The sequence below is a fragment of the Silurus aristotelis genome, assembly GCF_946808225.1.
Source record: "Silurus aristotelis genome assembly, chromosome: 2".
In the NCBI taxonomy this organism is placed as follows: Eukaryota; Metazoa; Chordata; class Actinopteri; order Siluriformes; family Siluridae; genus Silurus; species Silurus aristotelis.
This window is the reverse complement of record NC_139575.1, coordinates 32,338,590-32,357,523: the sequence shown is the minus strand read 5'-3', so window position 1 is coordinate 32,357,523 and position 18,934 is coordinate 32,338,590. Positions and strand designations below refer to the sequence as shown.

General features: G+C 39.3%; 1 protein-coding gene across 5 annotated transcripts in view; it reads right to left on the bottom strand.

Annotated features, from left to right (window-relative positions):
* The window catches only part of cacnb4b (calcium channel, voltage-dependent, beta 4b subunit), a 30,274-nt gene extending 11,579 nt beyond the window's left edge, over window positions 1-18,695 (bottom strand). Inside the window, exons 1-4 of one of the 5 annotated variants that reach the window (XM_083533274.1) lie at window positions 18,310-18,695; window positions 15,434-15,517; window positions 1,227-1,358; window positions 821-943 (exon numbers count right to left, since the gene is read on the bottom strand). Coding sequence is in view for 3 of the 5 variants with exons in the window: in XM_083533270.1 (XP_083389396.1) it covers window positions 821-943; window positions 1,227-1,358; window positions 15,434-15,517; window positions 18,256-18,372 (456 nt within the window). In the remaining 2 variants the exon portion in view is untranslated. Of the gene's footprint in view, window positions 1-820; window positions 944-1,226; window positions 1,359-6,284; window positions 6,921-15,433; window positions 15,518-18,255 lie in introns of those variants that run through there. The other 4 variants (XM_083533270.1, XM_083533271.1, XM_083533273.1 and 1 more) reach the window with 4 other exon arrangements.
* Window positions 18,696-18,934: the final 239 nt, after the last annotated feature.

The window sequence follows — 18,934 nt, the reverse complement described above, 5'->3', positions numbered from 1 at the left end:
TTACTGTGACTAAAATAAATACATCGGAAATTAAAGGAGTAAGAAAGTAAGCATCTTTTCATTGGTTTTGATGTGTTTCTTAAAACACAACACCAAAAGATATTACATTATGACATGCTTGGGAAAACTTCACAGATGGGTTCACCAATATGTTTCAAGTTCAAAATTACTATAGCTTTCTGGTAATATACTCAACATCAATGTACATTTTGCCCTCTATTATATTTAGTTCTACTTGGATGATACTGGCCTTTACTGGCCTTTAGTAAATTAAAACCATGGTTCTCATTTTTATCGCAAGTCAGCACTGTGAACTTTTATTCTGCGGTGATACCCTTTTGTTTTTTTAAGATTTTGTTCCATTTTCCTCCCTGATTTAGTCCCCAACCAATTCCCACCTATTCCAACAGAACTGCCAGTTTCTCTTTTGACCCTCAGCTTCTGAATCTCACACCCTTTAATGACCTGAAAGAAAATTGAAAGCCGCATTGGAACACCAATAGATAACTGATTGTGTTTCGATCTCATTTTATCATATTTTGTCAATTTCGTTTTTTAATTCATACTGTATTATATTCTAAGTAATAAAACACAGTTAATTTATTTTAATACATTAATACAGTTTAATTAATTGTCTATTGTATCCTCAGAAACATATTTTTTTAGCCAATATCACATCTGTAACACATCATATGTACATATGTACACAACACTAATAATGCAATGGTGACCTAATGATAGGTATTTTATATTAGACAAACTCCTGAGATTTCTATTGGTTGCAGTCATCATTATGACTAATGAACCAATGCCACCATACCTCTTTGATATGCAGGAAGTCCTTAGCATCAAATGAAATGGCTGTTCCTGGCACAGGCACATCTTCATCCAGCGCGCCACAATAACTGACATTAGTCTTCACGGCGAAGGCCACCGCTTTGGCCTGTAACATCACACATACATTAATGACAGCAGTCACATAATAAAACCTGGACAACCGTAATCATAAACACAGGTATGTTAATTATGATCCAGGATCTAACTCTACATCTAGGTACCACTGTGACATTTAACCTTGTATATTGCATTACACAACAAATTGCATTGAGTTAAAACTTGAAAAAGCATCAGTGGCATAATGAAAAGTATGAAAATGTTGGTTAAAAGCAATCATACAGAGTGGATTAGGAAACTGTAAAAGGTAGCATTGTATAGTGTAGACTAACCTTTGCCCTCTCCAGCTGTACGGCGGCCTGCTGCTCCCGTTCTTGCCGGCCTTGGCTCCCCACATCCTGCCTCTCCTCCTCCAATGACACATCAGAATCGGATGGCCTGCTAGTGTAGGAATCAGCTGAGCCCTGAAAAGAAATTAGACAATGTACAATGTACTCAAGCAATGCATGTATCTGTACCCTTGAGAGATTGAACTGTGAGGTTATTTCAAGCTGAGGCAATTTAAACTGTTATACATTAAGTAAGTTTCAATCCACACTATTATATCCACGCTTATTAGGAAAATCATAAACTTTACAGCATCAAAACTTAAGCTCTTCAACAGTCCTGGAAGAGAAAGAACCAGAATCTTAATACGGCAAAAAAGCCTGCATTTACTTGTTGAAATATAATTTTCTAATCATCCACTTTCTTTTTTTTTTTACTATTTAACCACAGAAAGTACAACCAATGGCAATAGATATCCAAATACACAGTAAATATTATGCCACTTCATATGTTCTTCCACCCACAACCTTTTAATCCCATTAATAGTAAAAAAGAAAAAAAGCAAAGAAAACGATGACTCATGAATAGACAAAAATACCTCTCTATTTTTGTTTTCTGAGATCTCCATTATAAAGGACATTTTAAGATGTCTTCATTAACTCCCGTTCACATGACTAAATCTTGAGTGCAAGGATCAAGTACATTAAATAGTCTTTCAATAAGATCATATTGCATTCCTGCCGTATCTCCATCCTACTACTGTCTAAGCAAACACATGCAGTACCTTCTCAGGACCATGAAAGACCTTGCAATACAAAATCTGTACGTTTTCATCTGGCATCTCCATCAGGTCTTGAGAAAGCTCCATCGTCAAGATTCAAGAAAGAGAGAAGTGGCTAGAATAGGTCTCAATCAAACCTCAAAAAAAAAATAAAAGTCAATCGACTGTATCTTGATTATGAATAAGTAAGTTAATGAAAGAGGTGCTATGAGCAAGCTCACAAGTTGTGGATTAATATGAACTCTTGGTGAAGGGGTTCTGTTCTAAAAATCCAACAGGAAAAGACATTAGCTCAAGTCAGTGAAAATTAGCGGTTGGGTCAATATTGCATTAGTGAGAGAGAAAAAGCCTTGCAGTCGACTAAAAAAAACCACATACTCCAACACACCAGCCATGTCAAAGCATTTTTTCCTCAGCTCAGTCTTACTTCAGCAGGGACCCAATTGAGTACGGCAAGTCCAATCACAAAACGCCTGATTCGGGAAATGAGAACTGCACATGCATGCTTATCTTTCACCCCCAGAAGTGATGATTCTGGGAAAAATAACTGGGATTCAAATAAACGTCCTTCATTCTTTGATTTCAATGAGATAACACTGTATTTTGCTGCAAAATGACATCTATGGGTCAGCTGATGCATTTTACGGGCTTAAAACACATTTAATAATGCTGTTCTTGTGCCTTCCACATATACAATATCCTAGATTTACTCCTTCCCTACTTTCTATTGACTGATGTGCTTATTTAATAATGTGATTTTAGAGCAATTTGGTATTTTGTATCTAAATACGGATTTAGAGTTTTTCACTTATATGTTTCTTTTTTTAAGTCTATGATGGGAAAAGTATGGGACTTTGTAAAACAATGGTGGCATTCACTAAAGGAATAATTTAGCATTTTTCAACCTAACCTCTCTCTTCAGCGCTTGCAGCACACGTTGTTGCCACAGGCAATAATTTAACACTTTTCCCTTTGGGGTTAAAAAAAAGGAACAGAAAATCTGATTACTTGAAACTTTGAGTTTATAATGAAAGTCTACGTGCAGTTGTCGACTATCAATCACGTTTCAGCGATTTAACAGGTTAATACAGGTGCTTAAGTTGATTTTCTCATGGCCGATTCGGCTTATAAACAGTACCATTATATATTTCACAACTCAGAGATGTCCATATTTTTCCTTGAGAAGAGTTAGTTGTCTTGGGTTTTTTAATAGTGTCTATACCCTTGCCATTAATATATAAATGGCATATAATACATATAAAACAGATTTTTGAAATTCTCACCAATTCTTTAAGCACACAATCATTTTTTTTTATCCCTGATAGCCTTGTATGGGATTGTGTTTTTCTGACTACTCTTTCACTTATCCTTTGAATTTCTGGTCATTTGATGCCTGATTATGATTTGACCCTTATATGCTTAAGTGTGTTTGTTTTGGATTTCATATACATTTTTTAGCTTCATTCGAGTCCACAGGTTTAGGAAATACTTTTCTTGCACCCTACTGAATACTTTACCTACAGCTTTATTGGATTCTAATTAAACTTCCTTTCATCGCTGCTCACATCGGTGCTCTATGTGGTGATTACTTAAGCAAGGACTTAATACAAAGTTCACACTAAGTCTATCTCCTTCCTTTTCACTACATCTAATCTTAAACACTCCTGTCTCATGCAAAATGTCAGAAACCTTCAAGTTTGAGCTTTCATTGTCAAAATGAATACTGATTTATTTCATGCCAGGCAATAAAAAAAGTCCACAGAATAGGGAAGTCAAATATGACAGATTATGTAAAGGAGACTCTAGGATACAGTCAACCCTTAACTTCATTCTGAAAATAGGGGCCTCAGATTCTGCACTGTTTACATGAAGAAATGTGGATTTTTACTACCCTTGGTGCCACAAGGATATGAAAATTTGGGAAGCAGACATGTTCACTAAACAAAATACACAACACATACAGCCTGTGCTGAAAGGGCAATAGACTAAAAAAAGTGTTTATCACAACTTCTGGTCACTACGAATACTTAGTAATGTCCCCCAAGATTTTTTTGGTATCTAAGTGGGAACACATTAAACATGTATGTATGCATGCAAACTTCAGAATATGCCCAATCATTTCTAATCAGCCCTAACCTCCTGATCAGCTATCCCCACTGTCTATGGTCATGCTCATAGTATTTAATTTTAATTAAATACACCCAATGTTATACTGTTATATATCTGATTTATTAGTAATAGTCTTCAACCTCTTCTCAAATGACTGATTGCTAGGTACAAAGCTATTTCGGATCTTGATTTTTATAATTTTAGAGCACTTTATAGATTTTACAGTATCCTTGAAGATGTCTCATGTCTGAAAAGCTTACTTTTAATGAAAAGGAACATCAGTCTCTCCTCTAGTAATCACAGTGGTTAACGCTGTGCCCTAGAGCTGATATAGTGCAAGAGAAATTTGGTTCAATCTCAAAGACATGCCTCTATTTACATCTTAAGTCTGGACAAGGGTTTCACTATTAAATTTTTCAGTATTAGCTACTAATTACTTTGCCCTACACAAATTTAAAAATAGTCCCACCAAGTCTTACACTTTAAAAGATTTCGGGATGAGACAGATAGGACAGAATGTTTTCTCAAATCTATTCTTGTAGTTATCAAGCTTGGCAACACCTTTTTATTTCTGCTTGTCCATGGTCCATTGAGAAGGAAAATGAAACACTTCCTTGTTTACTTTAAGCTTTGCTCTCGGAGGTTAAATAAACTTTTTATCTAGCACTATGGTCTGTCTGGTAGAAGCCTAAAAAAAGGGCTTCCCTCTCCAAGTGGGTTCAAAGTTGGGCACATTAATTAAGCTAACAACCTAAATAATAATAATAAAAAAAAAGCTTTTACCATTCTGGTAATGCATATAACCACATATTCCTGCATGTGAAATAATCCCATGGGTAAAATATTTATATACAGATTTAGTGGACAAATCAGAAACCTAGATGTTCAGGTCAAGCAGATTTCATGTCCAGTAAATTTTTTTGTCTTCCTTTGTTTCTGTTTGTTTGCTTTATTACCCTTAACTAGCAAGCCATCCAGGTTTGTGAGCTTTCAAACCACAGGACTGGACAGAACATTAGAACTTGTAAATGTACTTGAAAATGTATGGTTTGTTCACCTTTGAGAAAGACCTAAATGTTTATTTTGAATACATTTTTATTCAAAGAGCATACTGGTCAAGCTCAAATGAGATTCTCAAGTCCTAAGTCTTAAATCCACAACCTTGAATATATTGTCGCCCAATCTTTTCCCCCTAACTACCCAAAAGTGCCTTTCATTACAGCCTTTTCTTTCTGTCTTTTTCAGTACAGGTAAACATGGATTTTGCTACAGATAATACTTTTTGTAATATTTAAAATGTTTGGCTCACTGAGGCTTAAAGCTAATGCTTATCTGCATAACAGTAGATCACGACCATTCTGGTCTTTATGCCACAGACGCGCAAGACACTTCTACGTGTCTGTGGCAATTTGGATAAGAATTTGAGCACTGAAATACATATACAGAACCGTCATGCATCACTGTCCAAAATATCTTCAAAATCGTGACAACACACTGGGAATGTTACATCACACCACATGACACACGAGCAGGAATTCACGTAGCGCCTAGCTGACACACACGTTGCTTTTTCTGTCGTTTTGCTCTATAGCAGGTGTTCAAGGGGGTCATGTGAACCATGTGACTCATTTCACTCACCACATCATCACCTGGCGATTTGAGCCCGGAAACAAGACTCTTGTTCTTTAACACAGCCACTGGGAATGAAGCTCTCTGAGAGCCAGAGCCCTTATCATGATATATAAGGCAACCCTATAGCTTAAAAAATTAGAATGATGCAAATGTTTGCACTGCAGAGAAATAAGTATTTTTTTTTCTTTCTTTTTTTTAATATATGAGCTCAAAATAACACACACACACGCGCACATATATATATATATATATATATATATATATATATATATATATATATATATATATATATATATATATATATATATATATATATATGTATTCAGGCTCAATTGAACATGACCGGCTGACTGCATCTCTGAATATCGCGTTTTAATGAATCTCCCAAGGCCTGTGTGTGTGCAGCACAGCTGAGCCAGTGCTTGTCGCACACATACAAGAGCAGCAGCAGCATCAGCAGTCAGAATACACACATAGACTTTAACACAAAAAATCTCAGTCAGGAAAAAGTAAAGAATTTAACAGAAACCTTCACACTTACCGCCTCCGAGTCTTCAAATCCATGCAGGTACAAATTGTCATACATGGAGGTTTGCTATTCCAGAGATATCCTCTTCAAGAACAGAAGGAAAAAAAAGACAGAGAGGGGAGGAGGTGGAGATGGAGAGGTGGGGGAGGAGGAAGGAGTCACCAACCAACACCACCACCACAAAAAAAAAAGGGTTGATGAGGGGGATGACGATTCCCTCGCTCACTAGAGAAAGGATGAGGGGGGGGGGAAAGGCAAAAGATGCTGATTGAAAATAGAAAGGAGAATAAGAGAAAGGAAGAAATAGAAAGAAAGAGAGAGTGAGAGAGTAGAAGAGAAAGAAGGCAGGCCCCGTACAGAAGGCTTGGCCTGCAGCTCGGAGAAGATCCCTCGTTCAGCCTCCGATTCTCTCACATCCTCAGGCTGGGAGAAGCTCCCCGGAGGCTGCACGATGCTTCCATTTCATTATCCTTCAGTACACACACGCATACATGCACATGCACACGCGTATGGCTCCGCGCACCACCGACAAACAGATAGACAGAGAGAGGGGGACAGATAGAGAAAGAGAGAAACGAGAGGGAGCGAAAGAGAGAACCCTTCCTCAATCTGAGACTGATGACACACTTGGTTAGCTCAATCCTGATTGGCTAAGCAGGTGATGACGCATATTCTCCTTGGCTGTGGAGCGGTAGATATTCTCTGATGGTTTTCAATGTACAGTAATAAGCCTCATTTGCTCTTGTGTAGTCCACTCTGTTACACTGCACCGACCGCAGATTAAATCCGAAAACACAACCTGGGCTATCACTGATGAATAGTAGGAATTGCAGTTTGCCAAAAAAACATGAAAGTGTTGTCACTAGATCACCTGGGATAAGTGTTTCAAAATATCTTTTCCGATATATATTTTCCGGTAAATTAATAAACATTGGTACATAATTGTTTTTAATTTCTTAATATTTACAATTCGACGCATAACATCTAGAACATACCATTAATTTAAACCAACTCGTTTTTGAGTGAATAAAAATATTGGAACACGTGACTTACAATGAATTTCCGGCTGCTCATGTGTTTCCTGTTAGTTTAAATAATATCTCTAAATGTCTAGTCTTGGTTCGAGCCCTGGGTTTTATCTCTAAGGACATTTAGACCAGAAAGCTGTCTATGGGAGAAAAAAGAAAGTCACTTTAAAGCCTCCTTCAGTTTCCACCATCTTATTCTTTTTTCAGTCCTCACTTTTCTCCTCTTCTTCCTCACCTCCAATACCATCCTACAGACCACCATCCGATGCTGTCTAGCTACACTGTCCCCTGCCAACACCTTACAGTCTCCAATCTCTTTCAGGTTGCATCTCCTGCATAGAACATAAAGTCCACCTGTGTGCACCTTCCTCCACTCTTATACGTCACCCTATGATCCTCCTTCTTCTTAAAATTAATGTTCACCACTGCCATTTCCATCCTTTTAGCAAAATCTACCACCATCTGCCCTTCCACATTCCTCTCCTTAAGGCCATACCTACCCATCACCTCCTCATCACCTCTGTTTCCTTCACCAACATGCCCATTTAAGTCTGCCCCAATCACCAATCGTTCATTTCTAGGTACACCTTCTACCAATTAATCTAATTCACTCCAGAATGTTTCCTTATTCTCCATCTCACAACCCACTTGTGAAGCATGAACACTGATGACATTTATCATCAAGCCTTTAACTTCACGTTCATCACCCTATCAGAAACTCTCTTCACCTCTACTACACTCTTACTGTACTCTTCCTTCAGGATCACACCTAAACCATTCCTCTTACCATCCGCACTATGATAGAACAGTTTAAACCCACCTCCAATGTTTCTGACCTTACTCCCTTTCCACTTGGTCTCCTGAACACACAACATGTCAGCCTTTCTCTGCTCCATCATATCAGCAACAATATCTTATATAAAAAAAACAGGCCAAGGTTATGTTGTTTTGTATGTTGCTTTCTTTAATCTTCTTCTTCTTCTTTCGGCTGCATTTTTCTACCAATATAATTCATGTCCCTTCTCTGCACATGTCCAAACCATCTCAATCTCGCCTCCCTCACCTTGTCACCAAAACATCCTACATGTGCTGTCCCTCTAATAAACTCATTTCTAATCTTGTCCATCCTCGTCACTCCCAACGAAAACCGTAACATCTTCAGCTCTGCTACCTCCAGCTCCACCTCCTGTCTTTTACTCAATGCCACTGTCTCTAATCCATACAACATCGCAGGTCTCACCACAGTCCTATAAACTTTCCCTTTCATTCTTGCAGATACCCTACTATCACAAATCACTCCTGTCACACTTCTCCACCCACTCCACCCTGCCTGCACTCTTTTCTTTACTTCTCTAACACACTCTCCATTACTTTGCACTGTTGACCCCAGGTACCTGAACTCCTCCACCTTCTCCACCTCTTCTCCCTGCAACCGCATCATTCCACTGCCCTCCCTCTCATTCACACACATGTACTCTGTCTTACTCCTACTGACTTTCATTCCCCTTCTCTCCAGTGCATATCTCCACCTCTCCATGCTCTTCTCAACCTGCTCTCTACTCTCACCACAAATCACAATATCATCTGCAAACATCATAGTCCAGGGAGACTCCTGTCTGACCTCGTCCGTCAATCTGTCCATCACCACTGCAAACAGGAAAGGGCTCAGGGCCGATCCTTGATGCAGTCCAACCTTCACCCTGAACCAGTCTGTCGTACCTACTGCACACTTCACTGCCATCACACTGTCCTCATACATGTACCTGCACCACCCTCACATACTTCTCTGACACAGCTGACTTCCTCATACAATACCACAACTCCTCTCTCGGCACCCTGTCGTACGCTTTCTCTAAATCCACAAATACACAATGCAATTTCTTCTGTCCTTCTCTATACTTCTCCATCAACATCCTCAAAGCAAATAAGGCATCTGTGGTGCTCTTCCTCGGCATGAAACCATACTGTTGCTCACAGATGGTCACCTCTTCTCTCAGCCTGGCTTCCACTACTCTTTCCCATAACTTTATGGTGTGACTGATCAACTTAATTCCCCCAGTAGTTACTGCAGGTCTGCACATCTTCCTTATGCTTAAAGATCGGTACCAGCACACTCCTTCTCCATTCCTCAGGCATCTTCTCACCTTCCAGAATCCTGTTAAACAATCTGGGTAAAAACTCCACTGCCATCTCTCCTAAACATCTTCATGCTTCTACCAGTATGTCATCTGGTCCAACCGACTTTCCATTCTTCATCCTCTTAATCGCTGCTCTCACTTCCTCCTTACTAATCCTATCTACATCCTGCTTCACCAACTCCACATCCTCCAACCTTCTCTCTCTCTGATTTCCCTCATTCATCAGCTGCTCAAAATACTCCCTCCATCTTCTCAACACACTCTCCTCACTAGTCAACACATTTCCCTCTCCATCCTTTATTGCTCTAACTTGCAGTACATCCTTCCCAGCTCGGTCCCTCTGCCTGGCCAATCGGTATAAATCCTTTTCTCCTTCCTTAGTGTCCAACCTCATATACAGCTCCTCATATGCCTTTTCCTTGGCTTTCGCCACATCCCTTTTTACCTGCTGCCGCATCTCCTTGTACTCCTGCCTACTTTTCTCATCACTCTGTCGATCCCACTTCTGTTTTGCCAACCTCTTTCCACTAATGCTCTCCTGCACTTCCTTCACCTACATGCCCATTAAAGTCTGCCCCAATCACCAATCGTTCTTTCCTAGGTACACCATCTACCACTTCATCTAATTCACTCCAGAATGTTTCCTTCTCCTCTATCTCACAGCCAACTTGTGGAGCATAGGCACTGATGACATTTATCATCATCCCTTCAACTTTCACCTTCACAATCATCACCCTATCAGAAACTCTCTTCACCTCCACTACATTCTCACTGTACTCTTCCTAAAGAATCACCCCTACACCATTTCTCTTTCCATCCACACCATGATAAAACAGTTTAAACCCACCTCCAATGTTCCTGGCCTTACTCCCCCTTCCACTTGGTCTCCTGAACACACAGCATATCTACCTTTCTCCTCTCCATCATATCAGCTACCTCTCTCCCTTTACCCGTCATAGTACCAACATTTAAAGTACCAACCCGAACCTCTACTCTCCTACACTGCTCCTTTTCCTGCCGTCTCTGTAGACGTCTTCCTCCTGTCCTTCTCCTCCTTCGGCCAACAGTAGCCCAATTTCCACTGGTACCCTGTCGGCTAACGATACCTGTGGCGGTTGTTGTTAACCCGGGCCTCGACCGATCCGGTATGAAATTCTCATTTGTGATCCACATATTTGATTTGGCACGTTTTACGCTGGATGCCCTTCCTAACGCAACCCTCCCCATTTACCCGGGCTTGGGACCGGCACTAAGTGTGCACTGGCTTGTGCCCCCCTAATGGCTGGGTTATGTTGCTTTCTTTAATAGTGAAGTAATATCTGTAGCACTCAGTGATTTACCTCTGTCTTTCCCTTCAGACATTTTGCCTCGGTGTTCACCGGTAGTGCAGAAGATACATACGTTTTTTTTTTTTAAGTTATTTATTCAATTGAAGTTTTTAAGACTATTTTTAGTCCCGCAAATTATTTTATTCTCCCGCAAACCGCACACATAAGTATTTTACCACCCGCACCTGCATTTACCAAATACATCTTTTCCAGTGCTGTACTTGTCTCCTACAAAATTTGTGCCTGGTATCCTGCCAGTAAAGTTAGCAAGCACAGTGACTGTGCCATGTACTTGTACATTCTCTAAAAGATAGACATTGTTAGTAGCTCCATCTTCCTCAGCAATGAAATTTAAGGAGGCAGAAATAGAGCGCCGATTTGGATGGAGATGTTTGGCCACTAAAGACTCTATGGCTGGGGGTCTGGCCAACAACAGCGCTCCCATTCCTTTAATCTCTAGCTTAAAACACCCTTTAGCAGAGAGCTTGCTTGACATTCCCTTCATGCAAGCCGGCACAGTGACCAGAAGTTGTCTTGCTAAGGGTTAAGCAGGCGGTAGCCTTTTTCCATCATAAGGACCCTCTCTATACTTCCGCTTCAAGCTAAGCCTAGAACTGTCTTCCTCATCATTATCCTCCATGTCTAAATCAAGGAGGTCATCACCCTCTGCGTCCTCTTCACCTGGTCCTTTCTTCTCCTTAGCGAAAAGATTTTCAAACAAAGTTGGAATGTCCGGTGATTTGGCCTCCATTATGTCTGCCCAGCTCGTGGTAGCTCCCAACTGATGGTCAGCAGCCGTATATACCCCCAGACAACATGTTTCTTGTTGGTTAGCCACCACCACTTTCAGCAATATTAAAAAAATTTTCACTGGCACTGAACACATGTTTGTGGGTCCGCAACCTACATTTGAGCGTGTTTCAGGACCATACACTCAATGCACATCGGGTGAGGGTCCCTGCCCAAGATGGTTGCTCCACATGATGATGGACACGGGTGAGATGCAACCTACCTGCTCTTTGACTGATTCCCTTTGGTGGGGGATGACAGTTGACATGGCTGAGTGCCAAGGTACTCAGAAGTAAAACATTAGTCTGTTGATTTTCGTAGGGTAGTTAGCCCTTTGAAGGCTTGACGATATTAAATTAGGAAAGTTTTTAGCCGTAGTAATTTAATACTCAATTTATCAAAGAGAATAACAAGCCTTGACGTGGACACTATTCTGAATTTTGCGACATCACTTACCAAGGTCCTATATGACTGATTTCGTGTTCGGTGGTGAAATCAAATGATGGCCCACTCGTTGAACAGTTTAGCAAAAACTAGCAGAAACTAAATGTGCTGAGAGAGTTTGATGTAGTCCTCATGGGAATAAAGTGCAAATGACTTTGTAAGGGGTCGAAGGTAAACGTGGTCTCAAAGCGATTCCCATTGTGAAACACTGAGTAAATTAATTAAAAGGAACTAACAAATAAGACCTAATACTCATTCTTGTATTCTCTCTGCTGCTTTGTACATTTTGTATTTATCAATACAGTTTGTTAGTTTGCCTGCTAGTTTGCATTTTCAGAATGATTCTTCTAGCCAAACATTTGAGAGATTAGGAATAATGCACTTGTTAGTCAGCCTTATCTAATTCTTTACCTTTCAAAAGCTACCTAGATATTGGCATCAAGTTTGTTTGTATGATCAGAGCTATTATCATGCTTGCTTACATTTGAGAGAGAAGGAGTAAAGCTGTTGCCATTGCTAATGTTTTCCAATGTACCTTGGTTTGTTGGTGAATGAGGCACTAATTTACCCTGACTATATCCAAAGTGTGATTTGAGGCAGATGTCTTTATCTTTTATGAATATTTTTATAATGTTTACTTTCATACTTTACATAAATGTTAGACTAGATAAACACATTTTTTATTCAATTTAAATAAAGGTTGTAAAGCTGCATTCAATATTTAGCAGAAAATTTATTTTGACAAATAACTACAATTTAAATTAAGAATAGATTCATACACAATACAACCCCAATTCCAAGGTGACACTGGGACATGTGTGTAAAATGTCAATAATATATCAAACATATAATATGGTTAAATTAAGGAAATGGCTGCAACATATCTCTAAAAAGTTCGGATGGGGCAACAAAAGTCTGGAAAAAAGTAAGTGTTATTAAAATTAAACAGTTAGAGAAACATTTTACAACTAATTAGGTTCATTGACAACAAGTCGGTAAGATGATTGGGTATAAATAGTGTATCATAGAGAGTCTCTCAGAAGTACAAATGGGCAGAGCCTCTCAGAAGTAATGATGGGCAGAGCTTCACCAATCTGTTTAAGACTCTGTCTACAAATTGTGGAACAATTTCAGAATTATGCTCCTAGACATAAAATTGCAAAAGAGTAAATATTCAAATTATTTACAGTACATAATATCATCAAAAGTTTCAAATTTGTAGAAATCTCTGTACACAAAGACAAGGGTGGAAAAACAATATTGGATGCCATGATTTATGGATGGATGCCAGGATGACATGGCAAAAAGACTTTTGAAAGTGTTTTTTATGCCGTGCCACCTGTCATGGCACTGCATAAAAAACAGTCATGATTCTGTAATGGAAATCGTTAACACTTCCAAAAGTCTTTCATCCACAAATGAAAATGAAATCTCTATCATGCAAAGAAGGCATGCGTGAAAGTGATCCAGAATTGCCGCCATCCTCATTTAAAATCAGAAAGTGGAAAATTCTTCTCTGGTCAGACAAATCAACATTTTTATTTCTTTTTGAAAATTATGGACATCATGTCCTCCGGAATAAAGAAGAGAGGGACCATCTTGCTTGTAATCAGCACTCACTGTGGGAGTGCATTAGTGCATGTGGAATGGGCAGCTTGCTTATTTGGAAAGGTTTTGGGTTTTAGAGCAGCAAATACTTCCATCCAATAAATGTCTTTGTCAGGGAAGGCCTTGTAAATTTAAGAAAGACAATGCTAACTGCATACTGGATCTGGTACAATAGCATGACTTTGTAGTAGACGAGACAGGGTGCTGAGATGGCCTGCCTGCAGTTTAGACCTTTCACCATTTGAAAACATTTGGCAAATCATGGAAAAAAAATACAACAAAGGACACCCAAAACTTTTGAGCAGTTAGAATAAAGTATCAGACACATATGCCAGCATTAGATCATTAAAAATAGAAAGTATCGTACATATTGAACATAATGGTGGCAGATGATGTACATGTTGTCAAATTAAAAAAACTTGGTAAACATTGTCAAATAAAAAGAAGCAATGTTATCTAGACTGTAATAAGAGTATAAAAAAGGCTGTGTTTGCATGGCTGTGTTTCCATGGAATTGTCTGACTAGGTTTCTGCAGAAATAAAGCCTGAAGCTTTGACATCATAACCCTAGATTCTGTACTTAGTCTTTTGTTTCTGATTGGAGTTTTTGTCTTGCTATCGAATTTGTTTGTTCTTGTTTCAATTAGCCACGACATATTCGGACAGAAGACATGATGCTACAAAGTGGTAAACATTGACACCTGTTGCAACCATCAAATTCAAAATAACCTTGTTTTGTTCCTTAAAAAGTAATATATATTTATGTTTTATTTTTATTGTAAATAGAATACAATGATATGCAAATTTGCAAATAATTGCATTCTGTTTTTATTTACATTTTGCACATTCTCCCAATTTTTTGGAATTGGGGTTGTAGTAAGTTGTAGGTATGAAATGCAACATAGGTTACATGTACATGTTGAATATTCATATACTAATTTTTCAAGTCAAATTACATAAACAATAAAAATAAACAATATCTTATTCTGATAATTTCCAGCAGTGGTGTTCCGCCAGGGTCAGCAAGGCTTTCTCGGTTGGCCTAAAATCTATTAGAATCATTGAATTAAATTTTTATTATATTGTTACTCATTAATATGTATTAAATTATTCCTAAAAGTCTCTTCCCTTCATTTCATAGTGTTTCATAGCATTTCATTGTTACACCATTGTTTCTGTGCCATCTAGCAGGCATCCACTCACATTGGCATTTTTTATGTCTTTTGATTGGATGATCAGACAGCATACTAGTCATCACACTAGTCATTTTGGCAAACTGCACAAGCTCAAATATACTCATGTGGATAAAATAGCTGTTTTATTTATTCCACAATGTCTGCCAGAGGAGTAAAAAATTGGTCACCGATAATTTCAATAATTATAATAATTACAAAGACATTTACAAGATGGATTTTTTAGGAAAAGTTGGACATCTTGAGGAAATGTCAGCAAAAACAGTTGATTAGCTTTTTCATGAACCATTTCTGCTTTAGCTTTTTTTTCATATTTGCTGAAAAATCCTGAAAAACTGTGAGTGAATGAAAAACCCGGGGTCATTTTATGAATATTGATGCTGATATATATACAGCACAGCCGAGGCTGCAGTGAAAGAAGACTTGTTTTAGTACTGCCATTCATTCTCGCTGCATGAGATACCTGTCTTTGATACAGCGCTCTAATATAACGTTTTTGTATAATACTAATGGTTTCTATAGCCGTAGTGTCATAATGATGGTATTAAGAGGTGGTCTGATTAAGGTTTCAGAGTTTCAGAAAACGTTTGCTTTTATTTATTTATTCCTGATGAAGTAACGAGATGTGCTCACCTGTCGGAGGATGAAACTGGTGGAGGTGGTGCTGCCATCGGATCGTTTAAGGCGACTCCGTCTCGAGTATGTTCCTCTGTTTACCTGGGAGGGCAGCAAAGAACAGAATGATTTAACAAAGGGAACTTTAAATCTACATTTAGAAAGGATGTACTCATGAGATTTATAAGAGGGAATTGTCAAAAAAAATGTGTTCAGAAAAGCGACGTAAAGTAAAATTGCGCTCATTTTGCACATGTATAGATGACTTTTATATCATTTTTGGGAGTTCCAATACAAATAGCAATATAGCAAAAAAAAAAAAAAAAAAAATATTTCCACTGAACATTTGAGGTTGGGTAATGTTTGCAATGCAGAAATGATATGTCAGTCAGTAAATCTGTTAAATTCAGAATGCAACATACACAATCTGCCTTTATATTAAATCTCCCTGACTAATATAGTGCATGTCCAGATTGCATCAACAAAACAGCTCTGACCCTCTGAGGCATTGACTACGCATTGCCTCTGAAGGTGTGCTGTGGTATTTGGCACCAAAAAATGAGCAGCAAATGCTTTAAATCCTGAAAGTTGCATGATGCGGCCTCCATGGATTGGGTTTGTTTGTCCAGTTCATCCCACAGATGCTCGGTCAGATTGCTGGCTGTGGAATTGGATGGCTGGAACTCTGGAACTTTATTCGTATTTCATATATATGAAACCATTTCTGAACAATTTTTACTGTATAGCATGTTACATTATTCTCCTGAAAAGAATCAGAGAATGCCATGAAGACGTGTGATTTTGGTCTGCGACAAAAATTAGGTACATGGTACGTGCTAAATGGACATCCATGTAGATGGCAGAACCCAAGTTTTCCAAGCAAAAGATTGCCCACAGCATCAAACTGCCTCCACTGGCACTTTCACAGAGTACACCCATATGCCATCTTTTTCCCAGGTAAGTCTATCTGATGTTTAAAAAAAATTATTACCAAATCACCTTTTTTCATCCAATCATAGTCCAATTCTGATGCCTATTGTGTTGTAGGCAATTTCCCTAGTGGACAGGGGTGAACTCTCATTGGAACCCTGTTCCTGTTGCTGGTGTACTGGTTGTCCTTCCATGGACTACATGATCAGCCCCTTATGTAGATGGTCTGATAGAGTCATCAACCATCCCAAATTGGCCCTTGTAAAAATTGCTCATATCCGACACTTACCCACTTTACCTGCTTTCATCACAAAATATATCCAACCCCTTGACAGGTGCCACTGTAATGAGATTAATAAATGTTATTCACTTCTAAATCAGGGGTTTAACTGTTATAGCTGTACATACAAAAGACTTTATTTTTAACTGATCAGAAGTACAGATAAACATGTTCTTCTCAGGGCAAAATTATATGTTACACCAGAAACCGAACCACACCATACTTGCTCTTTGCCATTTTTTTTCTGCTTTCCCTTTCTTTCTTTTTTACATCACATCATCTGCAGCCTCTGTACTTCACGCTCTGATTTACATTCTTTGACTTTTATCCGGAGCAGCTTACAAGTGGGACTAAATAGAATCCAAGCTTGGAGCTGAACAGGGCCAAGAGCCCAGCAGTAGCAGTGTGTGAGTTCTGGGATTTAGAGATTGAACTCACAGTCTTCCAGTCAGCACTACACAGCCTTGGGGTGGTGGGGGGATTTCCATTGTGTCAAATGTATTCTATTTTAGTGTTGTATTAATGTACATATTGGTTAATGTATGTAGATGCAGGTTATAAATGTATGTACCACCTACATTGTGGCTTTCTCTTATATGGGAAAGGGGTAGCTTGGTGGTTAAGGTTGTGGACTTCTGATCAGAAGGGCGTGAGTTTAAATCCCAAATCCCACCATTTGAGCAAGTCATTACATCCACTGCTCAATTGTATAAATGAGATCATTGTAATTCGCTCTGGATAAAATGCAAATGTAAATAGGCACAGACAGTCTCTGTAGTTTAACTGATATGTACTCCTTTCTGGCAATCCAAAAAATCATGAACAAAACCTCTCTGCTAAAATGAAGCAGGCATTATCGTCCTACACAATAATTAAAAAACAAAAAGGCAAGGAAACTCTTTACCTCACATGATACGTGATCTGATAAAACCATATCATTTGGCACTGAACACTTAACACATTCCCCATTATTAAATTTATACCACAAAATCCCTCCCAATGTCTGACCGCCCTCCCTCGCTTCACCTCCTCAAGCAACGAGGCCATGAATAGCATCCTCTGTGGGCTAGGTTAATTAGTAAGTCCTCATCTGATCCATTTTCACAAGTCTTCAGGGAGTGTGAGCCGAGACGGTAGCTATCATTCTTCTACGAGTTTTGTTAAACAGGGCCAAGGCAAAGTGGGTCATTGTGCTCGTTTCACTAACATCACTAAATATAATGAACCTCATGTGGTCAGTAATCGTGTGCAGTCTCGGTCAGGTTCAAGTGGAAGATGAACAGGGCAATGTTGAAGGTGAAGAAACATCTACAGTTTTAAATGAATGATCCAGAAACATTTGAGTCTCCAGGTGGCTGCAAATGTTAATTCCACACTGAACAACTAAATAGAAAATAAAACGCCTAAAAAAACAAAATTATTGAGAAAAGGCTTATTTTGTGCTGTTTTAAGTGAAAATGAGTATAGTGAATTAACTCTGCTGTGCACAACCACAAGAATATTGATATTACATCCAAATTAATAACTTTATCATTAAAATGGGAAATAGGATAAAAAGCAAATCCAGATTAAAACCATAAGCAGACTGTATGAACTCAAAAAACTATAGCATAAGTGAAATGGACTCAACTGCACTTTTGAGCTTGAGAACAGGAGGCGCGTGCAGTGCGCTCGCGGGCTTCACCTGGAATATGGGCGCCTGGATGCCCTCGCCGATCTTGTTGCGGATGTAGATGTGCCGTGACATTTCCGCCAGCACATCAGTCCACACCGGCGGCTGCGCTGCCGCTGCGCCCCACGGCAGGTTGGGTGGGTTTCTGGCGGTCTGCTCCAGTTTCGCCCGGTTTGCGCTTCTGCTTTCCCAAAAAACCAACCGATGTTACTGCTGCTGCCTCGCGCACCGCCGCCACTGCTGAGTGACAGACAGGTCTGTGTGCGCGGTGCGCGTGACGGTGTGCTCGACGCACGCGCCTTCGCAGAGTCTGGGTTCAGTACGTCATAAAAAAGTAAACTGGCACCGTGATTCAGAGTTTAGCCTTACCTTCTTTCATCCTTCCTTCCATCCTTCCTTCCATCCGTCCTTCCTTCCATCCTTCCTTCCATCCATCCATCCTTCCATCCACTCTTCCTTCCTTCCTTCCCTCCTTCCTTCATTCCTTCCTTCCATAAACCCTTCCTTCCTTCCTTCCTTCCTTCCTTCCTTCCATCCACCCTTCCTTCCTTCCATCCATCCATCCTTCCTTCCTTCCATGAATCCTTCCTTCCTTCCTTCCTTCCATCCTTCCATCCAGCCACCCTTCCTTCCATCC